Source organism: Gymnodraco acuticeps, unplaced genomic scaffold (assembly GCF_902827175.1).
Source record: "Gymnodraco acuticeps unplaced genomic scaffold, fGymAcu1.1, whole genome shotgun sequence".
NCBI classification, from domain to species: Eukaryota; Metazoa; Chordata; class Actinopteri; order Perciformes; family Bathydraconidae; genus Gymnodraco; species Gymnodraco acuticeps.
Genome location: NW_022989840.1, coordinates 406158 through 426969, shown reverse-complemented (window position 1 = coordinate 426969; position 20812 = coordinate 406158). Strand labels below are relative to the sequence as shown.

The 20812-nt window shown below is 42.4% G+C and overlaps 1 protein-coding gene across 3 annotated transcripts in view; it reads right to left on the bottom strand.

The window, feature by feature from the left end:
- Positions 1 to 19094, bottom strand: part of sf3b3 (splicing factor 3b, subunit 3) — a 53998-nt gene extending 34904 nt beyond the window's left edge. For 2 of the 3 annotated variants that reach the window (XM_034236104.1, XM_034236114.1), the window contains exons 1-16: positions 18912 to 19040; positions 18116 to 18256; positions 17432 to 17587; positions 16744 to 16914; positions 14512 to 14684; positions 14041 to 14182; positions 13560 to 13672; positions 13109 to 13246; positions 12769 to 12872; positions 12447 to 12612; positions 12231 to 12326; positions 11807 to 11879; positions 5182 to 5333; positions 3596 to 3751; positions 3242 to 3397; positions 2228 to 2371 (exon numbers count right to left, since the gene is read on the bottom strand). In XM_034236104.1, the coding sequence (XP_034091995.1) occupies positions 2228 to 2371; positions 3242 to 3397; positions 3596 to 3751; positions 5182 to 5333; positions 11807 to 11879; positions 12231 to 12326; positions 12447 to 12612; positions 12769 to 12872; positions 13109 to 13246; positions 13560 to 13672; positions 14041 to 14182; positions 14512 to 14684; positions 16744 to 16914; positions 17432 to 17587; positions 18116 to 18185 (2010 nt within the window). In that variant the 5' untranslated portion in view covers positions 18186 to 18256; positions 18912 to 19040. Of the gene's footprint in view, positions 1 to 2227; positions 2372 to 3241; positions 3398 to 3595; positions 3752 to 5181; positions 5334 to 11806; positions 11880 to 12230; positions 12327 to 12446; positions 12613 to 12768; positions 12873 to 13108; positions 13247 to 13559; positions 13673 to 14040; positions 14183 to 14511; positions 14685 to 16743; positions 16915 to 17431; positions 17588 to 18115; positions 18257 to 18911 lie in introns of all 3 variants that reach the window. The other variant, XM_034236124.1, reaches the window with a different exon arrangement.
- Between the last annotated feature and the right edge of the window lie 1718 nt (positions 19095 to 20812).

Genomic DNA, 20812 nt, shown 5'->3' with positions numbered 1-20812 from the left:
TGAGGGACGTAAACAAACGATTTAAGAAGGCACACACAGACTGATATTCATTTTCATCTCATCATGGCGATCTGGAATGACGCAAACGAAGACCTGCTCATCACATTGATCCAGGAGAGGCCAGCTCTGTACGACATCACAGAGAAAAGGTACTCGAACCGAGTAGTGAAAACCGGACTCTGGCGAGAGATTGAAACGCAACTTGGTTTCTCGGGTAAGATTATCTTTTTCATCAATTGAGCTCTTTAGCAGATATTGTTGGCTTTTTATTGTTTGCCAGCGTACAGTGACGTTAACGTGAAATGTCATTTGTTATTTCAACCTTGTGTTTTGTTGTTATCTTGTTGCTAGCTGTGCAGTTTGGCACTGCATATAGATATGAATTGGACATGCTAACTAGCCACAATGCTTACATCGTTTATTTGTGTGCTTCAGAGAAAGAGCTGAGGAAGAAGTTGGATTCTCTGCAAACCCAGTACACCCGGTAGAGGAGACTTGCCCCTTCGGGTAGTTGTGGAGCACCAAAGGCGGGCAGACAGCAGTGGATCATAACCAGGCTGCAGTTTGCACACGCTATTTGTTGTTGTTTATATCACGCAGTCTGTTCTTCTTCTCTGTCTTCCGGTTGTTGCCTATTTTTAATGACGAATACACACTACCGCCGCCTGCTGGTAAGGAGAGTTATTGCCACTCACGCACTGAAGTCTTTGCGGTGTGTTCCCGTGCGACACATGGCCAAGACGCAGGAGAACACCGCGACGCAACAGCCGACGTCGGCGAGTCCTCTGGTGACTGCTTGGTGTGTCAGGGCCTTAAAAGCACTCAGTGAAGGACAATGGGATCTGGGTTAAAGTGTCTGTTGAAATGGAACATTGAAAACACCTTTGTTTATGTATTTGTTTCTTAAATGTTTCCCTAATTTATGTTGACTACTCAGGGAATTTAAACATTTTTGTTTTAAGTCACTGTATGATTGTTTTATGATTCATGCAATGTAAAGTTGTTTTTGTTTTGTTTATTTCTTTAAAAATATAGAATGAGATTGTTAACATGTAATCTCTTTGCGCCTATACTACTGGCCTTACGGTAGTCTAGGTTGCCCTCTTGAGACTGTGAAACGCATGCGCAGTTAGTCTGTGTCGACCTGGAGCATGAGGTCCACTGTTCGTTAATGGCTCTGTATTGGTGTTATGCACGTTGATTGAATAAACCAAGTTAACAGAAGATAAACGTCGTGTTTATTTGTAGTAGACTAACAATGTGCACCCGGATTATTCTTAACCGCTGTCATTCTACCCCGGCATAAGCACTTTCGGCGCTCTCGCTAACTCCCCTATCTTGTCAGGCGGAGCCGAGGACCCGACCAGCACCTGCCAGACGACATTTCAATCAATACGGTTTAATCCTTTAATAAATACTATCTCAATAATTAGTATAAATTATATAAAATGTGCAAATATGCCATGCCAAACGGTACTGTGCAATCACACTAATAAAGTGCAAAACTGTTTACTAAAGTGCTGAGTTACGAGGCCCGAAGCAGTCAGTTCACAGTGACGAAGTTACCTTCGTCACAAACCCCTTTACTATTCAATGAAACACATTCAATGTTTATTTATTGTAAAAGCAATTGGGCTATTTCTCACACACACACACACACACACACACACACACACACACACACACACACACACACACACACACACACACACACACACACACACACACACACACACACACACACACACACACACACACACACACACACACACACACACACACACACACACACACACACACACACACACACACACACACACACACACACACACACACACACACACACACACGGGGTGCAGAATAGTTTCCCCCCACTTTTGTGCAAGACATCGGGGTACTGCTTTGCCCGGTCTTTAGCAGAAATGTTCGAAGTGATGCGCGAGCTGATGACGTCGTGTCATCTAAATCATCATCATCATCATCACTACTTCACGTCAAGACGAGTTAACTTTTTTTTCTTCTCAACTTTGTGTGGAAAAATGCGGGGATTATGCAGCCTTTTGATAAATATGCGGCCTTTTAAAAATCTGCGCCATTTTGCTGATTATGCGGTAAATTCTGCGATCGCAGAATCGCGTTTTTCTGGAGGGTCTAATTAAGAGTGGATATGATGGGTCTTCTTATAGGGATTTTGATTGAAAAAACTGAGAAAAATGAGAAAGCATACCTGGAGCCCTATGTTGAGGTAGAGGAAGCCGATGGTTCCCTTTTCTCCGAGTTCATCCTGTTTCTCCACTCCTCCCATCTCAACAATACACAGACTCTCAGGCTGGGCTGGCAGGGCCTGCATACTCAACGGCTGGAGGCAGTCCTGAATGATGAAGATTTAGAGGGTTAAGACCATTTCAACACAAAACATTCTTGTTGCAGTGCATAAACGTGAATGTGAAGTTAAGAGGTTTTTTTTCTTTTCTAGGTGGTATGGACATTGGAAATCAAGCTTTCTGCAGTGTCTTCTATTCAGCAACTGTCTGTGCACCCTTTTCATATTCAAGCTGCACCTTTTGAAAACAATTATTTGTCATCATTCAATAATTCCGTCACCAAAAACACTGAAACACTAAGTATCACTTTCACTAAAACATTCCCCAAGTAAGCAAAATTTTTCAGGTGCTTTGAGCTGGCATTCATTATGAAGTTCATCATTCTTTAATATTTCATGGAAACTAATCCTTTGTTTTTTATTGAGAACAGATTTTGTTGTTGTTGATAACTGCATTTTTGACGTTTTAGCCTCAGTCATAGTGTGAGGTCATCTAGAGTAAATATGCTGATGTCAACTCGGTCACTGGATTGGGGAAAGCTGCCATTTTAATGGAAGAGTCCAATCCTAGAGAATCTAAAGCAATTTTTTAGAAGAGCAAAGGGCTGGTCCTTCTTAGGAGGAGAGAAAGCACCGAGCTATCCCCTGGGGCAGGCTGGGTATTATTTGAACAAGCTTGGATATTACTTGTTGTTACTGACCTGAGAAGAAAGTAAACAAACTAATTATGGCAGGTGGGGATTCATGTCAATAATCAAAGAAGTAATGTGGCTTAAAACCCAATGTTGTCATGATGGAGGATAAAAAGGATTTACTGCATACCAAAACGTAGCTAGCAAGGCACTTAAGACAGGGTTTAGGTTGTAATGCGTCTGGAGGATTATGTGCTGATTTACAAACTAGTGTTTATTTTCTTACCGAAGGGTCCAGGGAGATGATTCGCACGGTGTTGTCTACCAGTCCCACAGCCAGGAACCGCGAGCGCTGCTCACCAGGAGGGACGTTAGCCAGGCTCATACACACAACGTCTGCAGACATCTCCTTACGCTCTGTGTACTCATTCAGCTGGCCAGACTACAGAGAGGAGAAAATAAACTGTATTACACATTTTCAGTCTGGTTTCATTATGCTTTTCACATTGATTGTCGAGTGTAAGTGTCAAGAGACATTATCCAATATTGTTGTTAAAGTGTTTCATGCATGTCATTACAAGTCAATAGAATTCTACCAAATGGTGGCAAAAAGTCATTGTTGCACCATCTTCTTTCTTACCGGGTCCATCTCAAAGTAGACCAGCTCCCCTCCAGTGAGAGCGATGACGACCTGTCGCTGGTTCACAGCGCAGCGCACAATGGTTTTCTTGCCAGGAGTCTTCCACTCGTTCACACGCTTGTCTGCTCGGATGTGGCGGATACCGTCTGGGTACACCTGTATGGAGAAACAGGGAGGGAGAGAGAGGAGATGTTATTACTTTGTTTTTACTTTATTCTGTTAACCTGTTCAACCCTGAGTTTTTCAGGTCTCAGGCTCGAAAATGACATTCCCAGAACAAATGACCATATCTTCACTTCTAAAAAGGGTTAAATTAATAATCTTTTTTCTCAAAGTAATGACAAACCTGTGAGTTGGATGTAGAATAGTCAGAATCAATATAGATGTTTTTTATTTTAAAAGAAAATTCAGATTGAACACACAAAAAAAAATGTACATAGTGAAAACTACCCTTGGATGATGGTAAGGTAGACTAAAAGCTTTAGGAATCCAAAGTACAACAAATAATAAGTTCCCTGTAAAAAGACTGATGTAAAAACAAGCGAAATTTGACTTTTTGGAAAGATTTAGCAAAAAAAAATTTGGGTGGATTTTCCATATCTCTGGACCCCTTGGTCGATTTTGATAAATGAAATCTCTTTATAACCGCTAGAGCCAATGGAATCGAGGGGAAATTCTACACACACAAACACGTTACCAAATAAGGAGTGAGAGTGACCAAAACCGGAAGCTGCATACACTCTGTTGGCTACCATTAGCAGCTAACTTTTTTTCTCCGATTTTTACATAAAAATGGAATTATGGATTATAAATAAGACACATTATTAACCTATGGATCAACCGATTGAGCCGCGTTTGTTCTCGTTTTAATGCCATTGAACACTTCTTTTGATCAGATTGACAGCTACGGTGAGACAATCTCCCGTAAAAGTACGTGTTGTGATGTCTGTGTTTGCTTCCCCTGTCACGAGTTCGGATCACTCAGTGATGATACCATACCTATATAATCTGTGGAGTCTCAGCTTTAATCGAATATCTTGTATGTGCAGTTACGATAAGTAATAAGGGTATCTTTATCTTGAGTTCTGTGCCAAAGTCAGTTTGCATTTTTTCGCTCAGGGGTAATTTAGATGCTTCTTATGAGACTTGTGTTGTGTTTTGTTTTGGTAAAAAGTGTTCATATCTTCAGTTAGCTGAAATTCTTCCCGTTAATCTGGTGCAACACATTAATAGTTTCATAAATGTTAAGAAGCCCTGAGACACAGTCTCGAAAAAAAAACGTTGGAGGGCTCCAGGGCTTAACAGGTTAAGATACAGCAAGGTAAGCATCTTTAAAAAGGAATCAGGATCAAATTAGATTTTGTCATCTGTGAGGCAATCTTTAACACTTTGCATGAAGTTTAAATATGTTTTTGTGTATATTGTGCAAAGATCGTTTTTGTAATGTTGCTTCGTCTAGACAAATTCTTGATTTGAATCAAACCTGCACATATTTGCGATCTCGTAATGATTCAAGACTGCTTGAATGTGGCCAGTACTTTTTCACCGGTATGAATAATGATATTAAAAAGGGACATTGCACCCACCTGCACCAGGGCGTCTTCACCGAGCAGCGAGCAGGAGAGAGTGGGTGTTGTTCCTAGGAATCCAGAATCTGTCACTTCCTCTACAGTCTCTCCGATGGAAAGAACCAGAGTAGCGTTCACGAAAGACACGATGATGTAGGCATCAAACTCATCTAATGAAAACAGGAAAGAAAATAAAATTGCTGATTGAGTTGTACCGAGACTAAACATGTTGAATAAATGTCCTAGGATGCTAGATGCTAAGGCAAGGTGATTCATGGCTTCTTTACTCATCATTGAAGTGCTCAGGACTGCATATTCCTTTAAAAGCACAGTCAGTATGTTGATGGAAGCTAAGGTCAGACATAATGCGCAACCTTTAGGCCAGGGGTGGGGAACCTCTGGCCCCCGGGCCGTATACGGCCCGCGAGACAATTTGATATGGCCCTCGAGGTAACTCACGAAAAAGAAAAAAAATTAAGAAATCTAGACGCAAAAGAATTAAACAAGCGAGTGCCTGTTTTTCCTGGCCAAGGTCAGGGTCCTTGAACTCAACACGAGCCTAACGTGTCATCACGTGGTATATCTCTCGTCCGACAGGGGTTTAGAGCTGCCGGAGAGCACCAGGACGTCGCTCCGGGCCGGGACATCACAAATGTCAGTACCCATAAGGAGCCGTACACATGCCGCAGTTTTTTGCGTGGCTGTGTCTTTAGTTGAAAGCCCAGTGGCGATCTGCTCATCTGTCATACTTATCATACAGTCAATAACTTTGTTGTTATTAGCATCTGGTTAGCTAGCTATGCTAACGAATATAAGAAGCTTTTTCTCCAACCAGTGAGGTAAAGGCACATCTTTATATGATCATTATAGTTATCAAAAAAATAAGAGAATAAAGTAAACAGGTATAAAATACTATATGACAGTCAAAAAAAGTTGTTATTAATAAACAAGAATACAGTTTGAAAGGGAAGTGATTTGTAAAATATCCATAAAGAAAAAGAAAATCTGCTTACAGTTCTGTTTCATATGGATGTTGAGAGATGGATCCATAGATCTCTTAATGTTGCTCTCAAATTGATGCTTTTAACTTCAACATTTAAACATGCCCCCCGGACCCCCCTAGAGGAGGTTAGGTTCCCCCCCCCTAAATCATATTCACATGGATAGGAAACTAAATTGCACACATCTTGCGTCCACATCTTTCTGTTTTGGTAGTCATGCCACAACCGTGCACGTGCATGCATGTGCGAGTCATGGTAAAATATCTGGATTAAGAGGTTGCTTTTTCTTTGCACAACATGAAAGAAAGGCGAAATGAATGGGCTGTGATTTTAGTATTTTTAAGCAGAGGTCAATCATTTGTACGGCCCTCGGAGGATGTTGAAAAAATTGAAATGGCCCTTGAGAGGAAAAAGGTTCCCCACCCCTGCTTTAGGCAGTCGGGCAGGAACTGTAAGAGAATATTTTCATCTGATCTGTTTATAGAGTCTTTTATGGTTCCTTAGAGTCTGTGATACTGCAAACATCTGCTTGTAGTCAGTCAGAGACTTCTCTGTGGGTTGAGGTCACAGGTCAAACGCATCTCCTATGTCCGAGGGTTGACCTGGCAGGATCTCTTTGAGACAAGCAGATCATTGTCTTGCATCGGCTAATTGATTATACGCGGGCTTTCTGGAAGCCCGCCTCTCCTCGTGTTGGTTAGATGTTTTGTGTCTTTTGGGGCAGAGATCGCTGGTGGAGCACTGGGCATGTGTGAAACTTAGATGATCTCCCCGGCCGTATGTAATTAATGTACTGTGATCAATAAACTCTTCAGTGCTTTTGGCTAACAACGGTTCCAGACTCCTTCATTCTACCTCAACATTGCAACAACAGAAGTTTACCTTCACAGGAACAACACATGTGGGCCTGAGAATAATAATGGAGTGATGTAGCAATAGGGGCGGCTCTATTTTCCCATCGATTATCACTGCAGCTACGTGAGTTGTTAGGCACTTAAAACAGAACCAATGAAGGCATTCATCTTCTCGATTAATGATCAGTTAGCCAGGGGCTCACAACATATTCTTATATGCAGGGGTGCCAGGGCTCAACATTAAGGACTGCCCGATGGCCCGGGGCCATCTAGTATTTAGCTCGGGCAATGAAGCCTCACCTGCTGGTTGCCTGATCGGGCAATCTATTATGCCAGTATCATGCCGCTCGCGGATCCAGTAATGAGTGACCCGACAGTAAAATTAAACATATCTATAACTAGTTTAGGTAGTTTGAGAGGTCATTAAAATAGCTACGTGTGATATTCTAACCTGAAGTGTGTGTTCTGCGTGTTGACTCGTCAGCAGCAGCTGATCTCTCTCTCCCGTCAGATTAGACTTCACTCGCGTTTATGTCCATATCGATCAGATCTAGCTAGTTCTAGCTAATGATATGACTACCTGCTTATTAAAAGACACCTAAACAATAAGTGTCGCTATGCAACTGGGTGAGGCCACAAAGTATAGCGCAGCATTATGCATTTGTTTACATGCCCACCGGAACCCCGAGGCATTACCAAAAGATCAACGCACAATCAACCCACACAGGACATCTCTTTCTCCACATTACGTGTTAGACATTAGAATTTACTCTTCTTGTCTGTCACATAAGTGGCGCAACTGAAGCGGTATTGCGCTAAAGGGAAATTATTTTGACCGGACATTTTGACCGAAGAGATTTAGATTTGCCGGCTAACGGGAACTCTGACGTCGCCATTTTGTGTGCTTCGCGGATGCGCTCGGCTCCTCTCGACTGCTGCTCGGGTCTGCTCGGTCAGCTTCCGGATGAGGAGGCATTCGTTCGACCAACTTACAGTAGATAACATTACAAACATTTTTAACTGGGTTCATACTAGTGTAAATAATGTTTGTTTTGGCATTAATAACTGAATGTAATGTTTTCTACTTTTTTACATCTGGGAAGGCATTTGCCTTCATCAGATGGAAAGTGTCTTGACCAACAACTTAAGTATTTCTTATAGCTATGCAGGGCATGAAGCGAGCAAACACAAACAAGAACAAACAAACAAGTGAAATGAAGAATAAAATTGAAATTGTACAATATAATATTGTGGTGGTTCATCTTATAATTCAGTCTAGAGAACCAGACAGCATCTAAGACAGGCATCCTCAAACTACGGACTCTGGTCCGGATCCGGACCGAACCACCACTGTCTCCGGACTCTGAGCAAATTATACTTTTCATATGTATTATCTTTCTGTATTATATGTGAGACATCGCCACAACGCATTCGCAACGAGTCAAAATTCTCCGCTATGTCCACTGCAAACAGCGCTCTGCATGTCTGACTGTTCCACTGTGTTCCACCTGTGTGTGTCAACGCTTTGGTCCAATCACATTCAGCATCCAGTCAGCGTTTTTTCCCCCCAAACAATCTGCGAATCAGAGGCACAGTAGGGCGGGTCTTCGCGGAATGCGGGTGGGAAACATGTGTGTTTCTCTTTCAACCTGTCTAAGTCAGAGCGAGAATTTTAAATAAATAAATTCAGAGCGAGAGTTAACAGCTCATCTAGTTCCATCTGTACTGTAGCTAGTAGCCTAGTTTCACCTACCGGGGTGGCAACTGACACCCTAAAAATAGGCCTTGCCACTCCAGTTGGCAGCTTTGTTTTGAAAGAAAAGTTGTGGCTCATCGGACATTTATGAGAGAAAGTCTCTAATGTCCGAGTGCAAGTGAATGCAGCACAAGATGCACGTCATGTAACCCCTCCCCCGGTCCTGGCGCGAGCGTGGACATACGATTGGCGGCGATTTCATTTTGAACTGGACGGCGCAAAACGAGAAGCATTCGGACCCAAGCGCTGAAGGAATGAGGTATTTGCGGTCTACACTGACAGAGAAGAGACTGTCAGTGTGGCTGTACTCAGCATTGAATCAAAACGCACTAAAGCTGTTGATCTTAATACGTTTGTGAGGCGTTTTGCTGAACAAAATGGTAATCGCCGCATTCAGCTGTAATAGACATGCCAACTTGATGCTCTGCTCACGGATGAGCATACACAACTATTAAGATGATGACCTTACGTGTGTAAATATATTGTTTTCTTTGAGGGGGTCTGCCCCCAAAAAACTGTTTTCAGTCCTGAGAAAGTCAAATCAGACGGTGTGTAAAACTACACTGCCCAGCCAAAAAAAAGTAACCACTTTGATTGAACTAGGCCAGTAGGTAAGGGCTTTCCACTGGATAATAACTGCAGTATAAAAGAATGCATGACTGAAGTGATGGAGACCATGTTGAAGGCAAACAAAAAGAGGAAATAACAGGTCAAATCAAGCAAATCCCCCTCTCAGATTCCACAGCAACCAGAAGAACATAAATACTGGCTGGTGATTTGATTCATCAGCTTTGTGATGGAATAAAAAATGCACAGTGCATTTCCTTAGCTGTGGGTGAGTCCACTGACACCACTGACAATGCTCAGTTGCTGGTGTTTGTGAGTTGTTATGATGAGGCAAAGGGGGAGTTTGTTGAAGATGTGTTGGGCCTGACGAACCTCAGTGGACACACAAGGGGGCAAGACATTTATAAAGCAATAATGGGAATGCTGAATGAAAGAGGGTGCAGCTGCCTTTATTCCTAACTGTGCAGCTCTTACACTGCGACTCTGAGGGGTCAAGCACAGACACAATAACAATGAAAACTGCTGCATAGATTATTTTTGTTTTTGCAACCTCGTGTTAAGAATCTTGTTGTAATTGTTTAAAAGTTTGAATGACCGTGATAAACGGACCTTTGTCTTATTGAAACATTTATTTTGGACCTTTAAGATTTGTATTTGAGTACCCCTGATCTAAGACCTGCAAATATCTAAATGTTCTAGGGGGAGGCCCCCCAAACCCTTCGTGCGTCATTTCGTCCGCGCGCATTTTTCAGGGCAATCTCTATTGGGCTCAGGGCCATCTGTAAATTAGCTTAGACGGCACACAGGGCCATCTCCCAACATCCTTAATGTCATGCACTGGGTGCACATAACTTTTTTAATGAGTTACTCAGATGAGTACCAGGACAGCGTTCGGTACTCACCACACACGAAGTGTGGTGTTAATAAGTGCAATCTTCCTCAGTGTCCTCTAGTTCCTGTTCTTGCATGCTAGATGATGAAGATGCTGCAGATGCACCTCCCTGTCTCTGTTTAAGCCTCCAATTTGCTTTCTCCAAAACGTGTTGCCAAAACTGTGAAGTCATTTCCTGAGGCCAAGTTGAAGGATCAAATACTAAGAAATGATCACATGACTTGAAGTCATATCTGATTTCAGATGTGGGAAGTAACTAAGTTATTCAAGTACTGTACTTAGGTACAATTTTGAGATTCTTGTACTTTACTTGAGTATCTCAATTTGACCTGGGTGAATGATGTGAAATATAACCAAGTGTTAAATCAGACTTTAGTTCCACCTGGAGTAAAGTCACAAGCTACCCTGCAGTATACAAAGTCATTCCAACTAGCTGCACCTTTACCAGCTTTGAGAACACTTTCATGATCAATCATTATAAAACACATCATATATATTATTCTGAAATGGACCAATCTGCACAATGACTACTTTTACTGTCGCTACTTTCACTATATTTTGATGATAATACTTTTCTACTTTTACTTGAGTAACATTATCAACAGTACTTCTTCCACCTCTGTCTGATTTCAAACTCTTCCATTAACACCCTAAGTTTGCACCTGTGTCTTTGGTTTTACTCCACCTTGTTGTAAAGAAAACTGCAGCAGCTTGACCACAGTGCGCGAACTTTATGATCAGCTGATTTTGCGCAGTTCTCCAGTGTGTGCGCGGGGCACAGAATGTGCCCAGGGGAGTCTCCCTCCGCAGCCATTTGACGTAGTTTTAGTACATTTCTGTTCATACATACCGACGTTAACAACAACCACGCCTGTGCACACGGTGAACAACTGTCGTCCGGTGATCTAAGCCTCTGCTTCACAGGTCCGTCGGTTATGGCCTGCGTGGCTCGGCTCAATTTAAATCGGTACAATAAAGTCCGGAGATTTTTTGCAGGGAGCAAAACGCCAAAGTGGCTGCCTAATGTCTTTTGGTGTTTTTGACATGTCTAGTAGTTCAGAGTTGACAAGAAACACGTGTAGACGAAATATGTGTTCTGTTTTGATGACCTATCAGGTACGCAAAGGCGCGCAGTGACAAAAGTGACGTGACGCATTTCAGATTTTTCCCGCACCAGTTATGTGCACCCCTGCTTGTATGAGCATTCCTAGCTTTAAAAATGTACGTTTTGTAAGTGTTTGTCTAATTTGAGTTTGTTTGTTCAGAACATGGTGGTCTATGTTGGTAACTTTCATTTTTTGTGATGTTTATAGTTCAGAGATAATTTTTATAGATTTAAACATAAGGGGAAATTGCAGTCACATTTCTTGACAACAGCTGTATTTCCGCTTACTTTGAACTTAAGGTTGACATAGCAGAAGCTGCTAGTGTCATACCACATTGCTGGCCACAGTATTGTAAGAGCGCCCTCTGCTGGTCAGACTATATGGTGACAATTTCTTAGTTGCAAAAAGGCGGAATATAATTGTTTCAGAAGAAGAAGAAAAAGAGTAAAACGGGAAAAAAGTGTTACCTTCTACATGTTTGCGTACTGTCCACACAGCATTAGGGTTACCGGGCAGCTCAGACACAGCCATCTCTGATACCTGATAGAGACGGACAGAACGTGGAGAAAGAGGTAAAGGGGGTTTAGTGTTTATCAAATATCACATTATGAAAGTTGGTGCTAATTCTAAGGATGTTTCAAGGTCTGTCACATGCAACCAGTAAACAACCAGTGATTGATTGGTGCATTGTTTGTAATCAGCTTACAGCGGGGACAGTGCATTATGTAAAAACAAATGTTTTTGTGCTGAAATCAGAGCAATCGAAAAACTCTTCAGTTTTATTCAGAGAAGAGACATGAACATACTCATCATTTTTTCACACAGCTGCGTGTACGTGTGTCTATTATTTAATGTTACATGTTATGATGTAGTTGTGTGTTTGGTGTGTACCTCCAGTCCATGTCTAAGGACCCTCAGAGTAGACCGTGGTCCTCGTCCACAGGCAACGTACAACTGTGGTGTATCTTCATTGGCCAAATCAGCAATCTGTCAAAAACAGGAGGGGAGTAGACAATGAGCCAGGAAACAAAGACACCAATCAAAAACGTCTTCAGGTAGAGTAATACGGCTCTCTGTATGGGCGCAAGTGCACGCTAACACACTGACCTGACAGGTCATGATGGGGGATAAGTTCTCCTGTTCGTCCACCAGCACGAGGTTCTTGAGGGGGCGGGGCTGGAAGAAGAAGGTGTCTCCCTCCTCCAGGGGCATTGCAGAGGAGAACTCGGGCTCCTCGTCATCGTCACCCAAGTGAGCAATCTGGTAAAGGTAACTAAAGGGGGAAAAAAGTTGCACATTATGAGAAAAATAGAAAATAAATAAAGCAAAAAATGAAAAATTCTGAATGGTTGTAAGTTATAGTCTTAGAAAAGTAACAGACATTATCATAAAAAAGGTAAGACAGACTTAATTCTGGCAATTTACTTACTGGTTGCCAAATTCTGAAGACACAAACAAGAAGCCAGTCTTCAGGACACACATGGCTGTTGCCACGGGGATGGTGTCAAAGTATTTTAGCCGGATTTCTGTGACCTGAGAAATAACACAAAGCCCTTATAAACATACAGATTTAAGGTAAAACAATAAAAAAGTATTCACTAAATCAATCCAGAGGTTTTAATTTATTTTGTGAAGATATGTGTGGTATTACAATTATGCTGCATCGGGTGAAAATGCATTGTACTACACGGTTTGTCTCACTCTAAAATTGACCAAAGAATTAGTCGCATAAAGAAGTGGGTATGCATCCAATCTTAATCTTTCCTCACCATTTCCTCATCTGTTTCCAGCGTAACCTTGAAGATGTCTCCCTGCTCAGTTTGGGCCAGGAAGAAGAACATGGACTTGGTCTTGTGAGTTGCTGAGCAGACAAAAATCATGCCGCGCTCCGGGTCATCCAGGTCATTCTGCAGGATGGAAGAGATTAGGAAAAGGAGAGAGGAAAGGAGAAGAGTCAAATAAAAGTGCATGCAGAGAAAAAAAAAAGAAGACCAAACACAGCTTCCAAAAAAAGAGTAAAAAAGGATATGATAGGGCTGTATTACAAAATCACTACTTAAATGATATCCTGAGTTAGAAAAGAGAAGAGACTAAGAGAAGTTTCACATTTTGTTGCCATGCTGTATGAAGTTGTAGTGAAATATACTCAACAAAACCAGCAATGGATAGTTTACTGTGTAACATGTATAGAGTTCTTTTGTTTCTATTGTTAAGACTCACCCTGCGTCGCGGGATGGGACAGCGGATGTCAGGCTGGTCTCCAAAGTTCTTGTAGGTGATGTAGTTTTCGGAGCAGATCAGAACTCCACTGGGACCATCCGAACCACCAGGAACTAAAGAGAGAAGAGTGTTTAGTGGCCTAGGCTATTTTTTTAAATCACGAGGGCTGCAGTGAAAACAGCTGGAATCCTTAAGCAGTATGTGCTCCGTGTTCGAATCCAAGGTGTCCTATTCCTACTTTAACTTGCCCCTGAATGTGGGGGTGCTGAGATCAGAGGTGTTTAATCTTTCTCCATTGTAAGTCAGAGAAGAGACATGACAAACTCATCATATCAACAACAGTTTTATATGGGTTTAATTGATGGTTTATCCAACAGGCCAGCCAGAACTCTAAATAGATTATTCTAGAAACAAACGTTGCATTTTCTAAATAGACCAATGTTATCCCTAGAGTGCAAACCACATGGTCCAAAATGCTCACCAGTGATGAGAAAGTTTCCATGCTCTTCCAAAGCCTCACTGTACTTTCGCACCACGTGATTCAACCCGAGGTCCAGCTCGTAAAAGGTGAGCGTCTGTTGCGTGTTGGCGGCAGCTTCTCCTGTCGGGTCACTGTCAGCCTCCTGGAGAAAAAAAAATAACACGCATGATCAGGAGCAGTTGGGAAAAAAGTGTAAAAATGAGGCCATTGTTACGCTCAGTATACAAACTATGCGAGTGGTAGTTGATTTTAATCAAACAAAAGGTAAAAAGAAAGTCTTACAGCATCAGTTTAGTCAGCAATATTTGTTAAAAGCAGGCATTGAAATTGAACTTGTGTGCTGAGATCAGAGAGGTTCAATCTTTCTCCAGAGATAGTCAGAGAAGAGACATGAGAATCTCATCATGTCTGCAACACAGGCCAGTGGGCGTTATCTTACAAAGGCTTAACCTTGACTTTTCACGACCTTACCTCATAGTCCATCTCCAGGCAGGCAAACATGGGGTTTTCAAAGCCGACGTCGACTCCCACTACGTGGTACACCAGTGTGTTGGCTTTGTGGGCTTCCAGTGGAGAGGAAATGGTGAGCCTCGCAGCTGCATCTCTGTTCAGAATATAAACCAGCTTCTGTTTCTCGGTCGCTCCTAAACAGGGGAGAGAAATATTGCATCAAGGTTCAGGGATGCAAACTCATCAGGTATTAAAAAGGTGACAATGATCTAGCTGCACCTTTACCAGCTTTGATAACACATTAATGCATCAATAATTATAATCAAAATATATATTATTCTGAAATGGACTAATCTGCATAATGTGTATGTATGGTACTTTATGTAGATTTTGATACTTTTACATGAGTAACTTTTTGATTTCAGGACTTTTACTTGTAACAGTTTTCCTAAACTCTGGTACTTCTACACGATCTGAGTACTTCTCCCAACTCTCTTTATAGCAGGGGTGGGGAATCTATCCCTCTCCTTTTCTCTGCTCCACAGGCCATCCCATACTTAACCACAAACCTGTTACCAGGGCAACTGCTCAGCACGATAGGAAACGGCAGCAAGCACACCACATCTGAGCTCACTTTAGTGTCTGGTGGTTCTTTTTTCTTAGCAGTAAAGATAGTTGTAACCCCTAAAGCAGGGGTGGGGAACCTGCGGCAATTTGGGACGGCCTCGAGGTAATTTATAAACAAGTGTCTAAACGTGTGCCTGTTTTTCCTGGCCAAGGTAAGGGTCCTTGAACACAACACGAGCCTAACGTGTCATCACGTGGTATATGTCTCGTTTGACAAGGTGTAGTGCTGACGGAGAGCGGCTCCGGCACTTCCAAAAATTGCAGTACCCATAAGGAGCCGTACACATGCCGCAGTTTTTGCGTGGCTGTGTCTTTAGTTGTAAGCACAGTGGCATCTGTTCATCTGTCATACTGATCATTACAGTCAATAACTTTGTTGTTATTAATATCTGGTTAGCTAGTCTAATGTCTTGCCGTCATTTGACGCCCTTATACAGCTCGGGACGCCCTGAACGCGAGCCGAGGGCGTCCAAAAATATTAATAATTCGAGAGAAGATCGAGAGTTTTTATCGCTTGAAATGACGAAAAGGAAAAAGGACAAGGACATCCCTCTGTTGGAGGGGCAAAGGAGTCTGGTGGGATTCTTTTCGGAGTATTGAGGATCGTTTCCCCGACATCGGCGGTGCCTGCTACAGGACAACACGGAACGTGCGCGATTTGGACGCGATGAGCGGTGCTAGTGGAGCACGCGCACCAGAGCCTCGCAGCGGCGAAACTGAGGCTCCGTGGCAAACTGTGGTAACATGAAGAGCCGTTTGGGAGCCGAAACAGCCGGTGCTTTAATAGAGCCGAGCCAAATGATCCGGCTCACTAACGTAAAAAGATAGTGTCTATAAGGGACGGCTCAAGTCAAAATTCAACACCCCCCCCCCCCCCTCTCGGGGTGGACGCCCTCTCAGCCCTGGTCTGGCGGAAACACAGCTTTATGCACTGAAAAAAAGAGGCTGTTGAACAGCACTACATATTTTTTGTTTCTAGTTTCTAGCTTTTCTGGTTATCACCCGTCCCCTTGTGTGTTATGTAGCTTTTTCTGCATGTAAACGGTCTGCAGAGTCACAAACCCTCAAAGTACACCCTGTAGCGAATAAAACTCTAACACAGAAAAGACCTGTCTGTGCTGCCCCAGAACGCCTCGTTGGGCATTTCTCTTTTTCCATTGTTTACATCTCGGGTATAGTGACTTTACGTCCGCGGAGCCGTTACGTTTGGACCAATCCGCAGACTTCCTCACACACACGCACTCGGCGGGACGTTGCGAGGCTCGCTGCTGCGAGGAGCGGGACACTGTGAGCTGGCTCACTGGTGTGGGGTCTGCGAGACAGCGTGACACCACGGAACTCAGCCTGGGCACACACACAAACTCCCAGCCAGGCTGCGTGTGTGTGTGTGTGTGCCCAGGCTGAGTTCCGTGGTGTCTCGCTGTCTCGCAGAGAGGGGGGGGCAGGAGCTCCAACAAGCCGTTTAGGACAGGGAGTGAATACACATACTATACAGAGATGCTGTATGAGAAACCAATGTGAGTTTGGAAAATTGCACAATGTAAATCTATTCGACCTCAACAATGGAATTATGATCAGTAGAAATGGCCATGACATGGGACCTTTAAAATATTGAGTTCTTCATACCTATCATCACAGCTCTGCCTTTTGGGTCCACGGCCAGGAACTGTCCGGGGACGATGCGTCTGCAGCCACTCTTTCCAAACGTTTCCTGGTGGATCTTCTCAAACATGTTTTTTGATGGATGATATTCCAGGATGACAATACGTCCACTGTCACTGCCAATAACAATGTAGTCTGTAAGAAACAAAACAATTTAGCAAAAGATAGTAAATGCAGTTAAAGAACTGTGCTTCCACTAAGCCTTTATCAATGTATATACAGGTCATAAATGTAAACGTTGGATCTCTGGAAAGAGAGAGAAACGTTTCCCCTTCAGTGAGTGAATGTGAAACCAGTAGCTAACTAGGCACATATGCAATTCTATTTCATTAAAAAGTATTCCTTTCACGCAGCGTCCACACGGCGGCATGCGTGTCTGAAGCTCGACCAACAACATGAATCTCCCGCCCCGGACACACAAGCACGCGGTTTGATTGGCTAGAGCTTGTACTGGCATATGATTTGATTGGCTGACGCTTCCGTCGAAGCTTCAAAAGTTGAACATTGCTCAACTTTTGAAGCGAGCAACGCAAGCTCCCACAATGCAGTTGGGCAAAGTGTGACGTCACCCCATTCAAAGTGAATGGGCAGAAGCGTTGAAGGACACGCCGTCAGGGTGTCCTTACTATAGAGTCCATGATTTTCTACGTACCTTTGGTTCCTCCGGTGAGTCTGAAGGCCATCAGGGATCTGACGATACCAAACACCTCCACTGTGAGCAGAGTGTGAACCTTTCCCGTGTTGGCATCTGGCCGCAATAATTCTATGATCTTTCCCCTGGAAACAACGATCTCCTGCATCTTGGTTCCTACCAAGATAAACAAAGTATTTTCAGCATTGAGCATGCGTCCGTCATGTATACATATAGTAATTGGAGGCTAGATATGGCAAAGCAAGTCTAGTATTTTGTGTTTTTTAAGTTTGCATTGCAGTATTGGGGTGCTATTTACTGTAACATTCAGAACACACACACAAAAGCACAAATGTGTGTATTTGGAAATAACAAATCCAAAAGAAATGACAGGCATAGAGGATATGTGCAGAATGAAGGACAGGCAACCTACCCAAATGGATAGGAGAATTAACTAGGACGCTTATTTAAAAACGAAAACACAGACTGATGCAAAGACAGGTCTATTTTACACATATTATATTCATTTATCAGACAACTCTGTCCCCCATGGACTCAGACATCTGGATTATTTTAAGGTCAAGTGTTTTGCTCTAGAATGATTGATCAAAGGAGAAGCCATGTATTGTACTTCTAGTCCATACATTTTAAGTGTTGGGAAATGCAGAAACCCAAAAACGAAAAGAAGGCAGGTGGGGAACTGACCTGAAAAGTTCCCATGGATAGCATGAGTGATGCCAGTGGCACGCTGCAGGGTGATGTTGTACAGAAACATGGCTCCCTTTCTGTGGTTTTCCCACCAGGATCTTCAGGGGCTGCAAAAAGAGCACTAAGCCCAGCTCAAAACTGTAGAGAAAGAAGGAAGTTTGAGTCCAAACGGTAATATCTTCGTTAATATTATAACAGTTGAATTCAAGTGGAGTGTTTTAAATGATACTTTACAATGTGTTGACTTTAAAAGTGACATGTAAACTTAACTTAGCTGCACATTTGAGGAAGTAGAACGGTATTCAAAATACTTAGGTTCCCAAAACAAAATCATTGTTATAGCATAGCCATTAACAGTTAACAGTGAGTTAAAAATGTGCTTAACACAAACTTAAGTTGTGCTTTCAGTTTAATACATGCATATAACCGACAAGCAATGCTAACGTTAGCTTAGCAGAGTGGCTACGAACTTCACGCTAGGCGAGATCTCGTAATCAATGTTTACGGTTGTTTTCAAATTAGCTCCTTCGTTGCAAAGCCAATGAAGCACCATTTTACCCATCTTTACCCTCGACACTTAAAGTTGGCGAAAACTGTGTACGCAGTTAGCCCATATAGCTCACTTATTGACATGCATTCAACGGACTGAGAGCCCATTCATAGAAAGCGCCACTTTTTCCCGACGCTATCGTTTCTTTTAGGGCTATATTACTTAAGACCTTGCACACTTCACACACATACAACCCCCATCTGAATAAGAAAAGGCTGTAGAATTGTACAATACAATATTTACCGGCGTGTTATCTATGATGTTTCAGATTTCAGATGGATAAAGTATAATTTATACTAACAATTTCCATTAAACTCAACGATGAGCCGCCGTTTGTGGGTCCTTCGTCAGTCAATAGTACGTCGTCATGAGGGGTGGCCTACACAGTGCCTGATAGAAATGTCAAATATGCTGTAATAACACCACATTTCCAACAGGTGGCGACACAGACCTGAAGAAAGTATCTTTATACAGAGAACAGGAAGAGGATATTTCATGAGCAGAAAAAGGCATTTCTTACTTGTCTGAAAATGTTCCTTTATTTGGTATTATTTCACCCTTCATACCCTACTGACCAACTCATTTGATAATACATTGAAGAGCTGTTATTGCACCATCTATGCAAATGCATGTCATGCAGCCAAACTCATTTTAAAATTCAAAAGAAAACTAGTTTATTTAAAATATTATTATTGTTTCAGTAAATGTGTCAAACGTGATCAAACTGTGCACAAAACTAAAGCAAATTCATCAAATAGTTCAGCCCACATAAATCATACAGTTAATCACTGAGTGCAAACATGAATATAGCTTCATTAAAATGTTGTGTTAAGATGATACAGATCATTCACTTTGGTCTGATAGTGTATCCCGTTTTCTCAACATTCAAAGACTTATAAGAAAAACTGCATTCAATGGGTTACGCAGCTTTTTTCTCCCTGTCTTGATCATCGGTAACCTTCAGGATGGTTTGGTACTTACTTTGGTACTTTGGTCCAAAAGCACAGCTGACGTCTGGGAATGAACACAGTCACTGTGCATACTTACAAACACACACAGACACACACACACACACACACACACACACACACACACACACACACACACACACACACACACACACACACACACACACACACACACACACACACACACACACACACACACACACACACACACACACACACACACATGCACGCATGCGCACACACAAACACACACGCGCGCACAAACGCACACACCATTATAGTGGTAAGGTGGACTGTTGAAACGCTTCTTTCACTTTGCACTGCTATCATGGCCTTAGTACTATTTGGATTGGATGTAGCCTACTCTAAGAAGACTACCAGTCTTTTTGACAATATTTAATATCGGCCCTGATGGATCCTCAGTTTCATGGTCCATTTAATGTGCTCAAGGAACCACAAAATGAAAACTGAGCAAAATTCTGTTCTCAACCTACTGAGCAATTGTGTAATCTTACTGGAAACCTTTGCAACCTTTGTGGAATTTGATGAAATGTATTTTTCAGGATCACATTTTAGTTCCATAACTAATATTGAGATTAGAGGAAAGCAAGCCTAACTCTTAAGTTTCATATGGAGAAAGAATAATGTCTACCTCACCCCCAGTCTCTGATAACTTGTGATTCTGGTGATTTGTTCCAATTTGTTGAGAAAAGCTTAACCATTATTACTTTTGTTCAGTTGTGAGTAAAGATGCTACTTTTCTTGGCTATTGCAATAATGTACATTATGTGTAAATACTGCAAGCTTTAAAATGATTTGCATTCATCAAGAATCATTACCTCAAGATGGCCCTGAGAGATGAGTGAATTCTGTGCTGAAAATAGCAAGGGGAGTGAGTTAAAGTGGGTTCCATTTCTTCATGATCGCTGCTGATCAGGGAGCCACAATCTAGTTCAATCAACCATTATTGCACCTGGCTAGAGTATAGGAAAACAATGATTATAACCAGGGGTGCACATAACTTTTTTGCCCTGGTTCTCAAAGGAGCACCTGGGATGTTGCTTGGTGCTCATCCTTAAAATGAAATAAACCGTAACTTTTGAGGGGGTCTTGACTTTATTTGCCAGACACACGGCACTGAACACACATCCAGAGGTGAACACAGAACACACATGC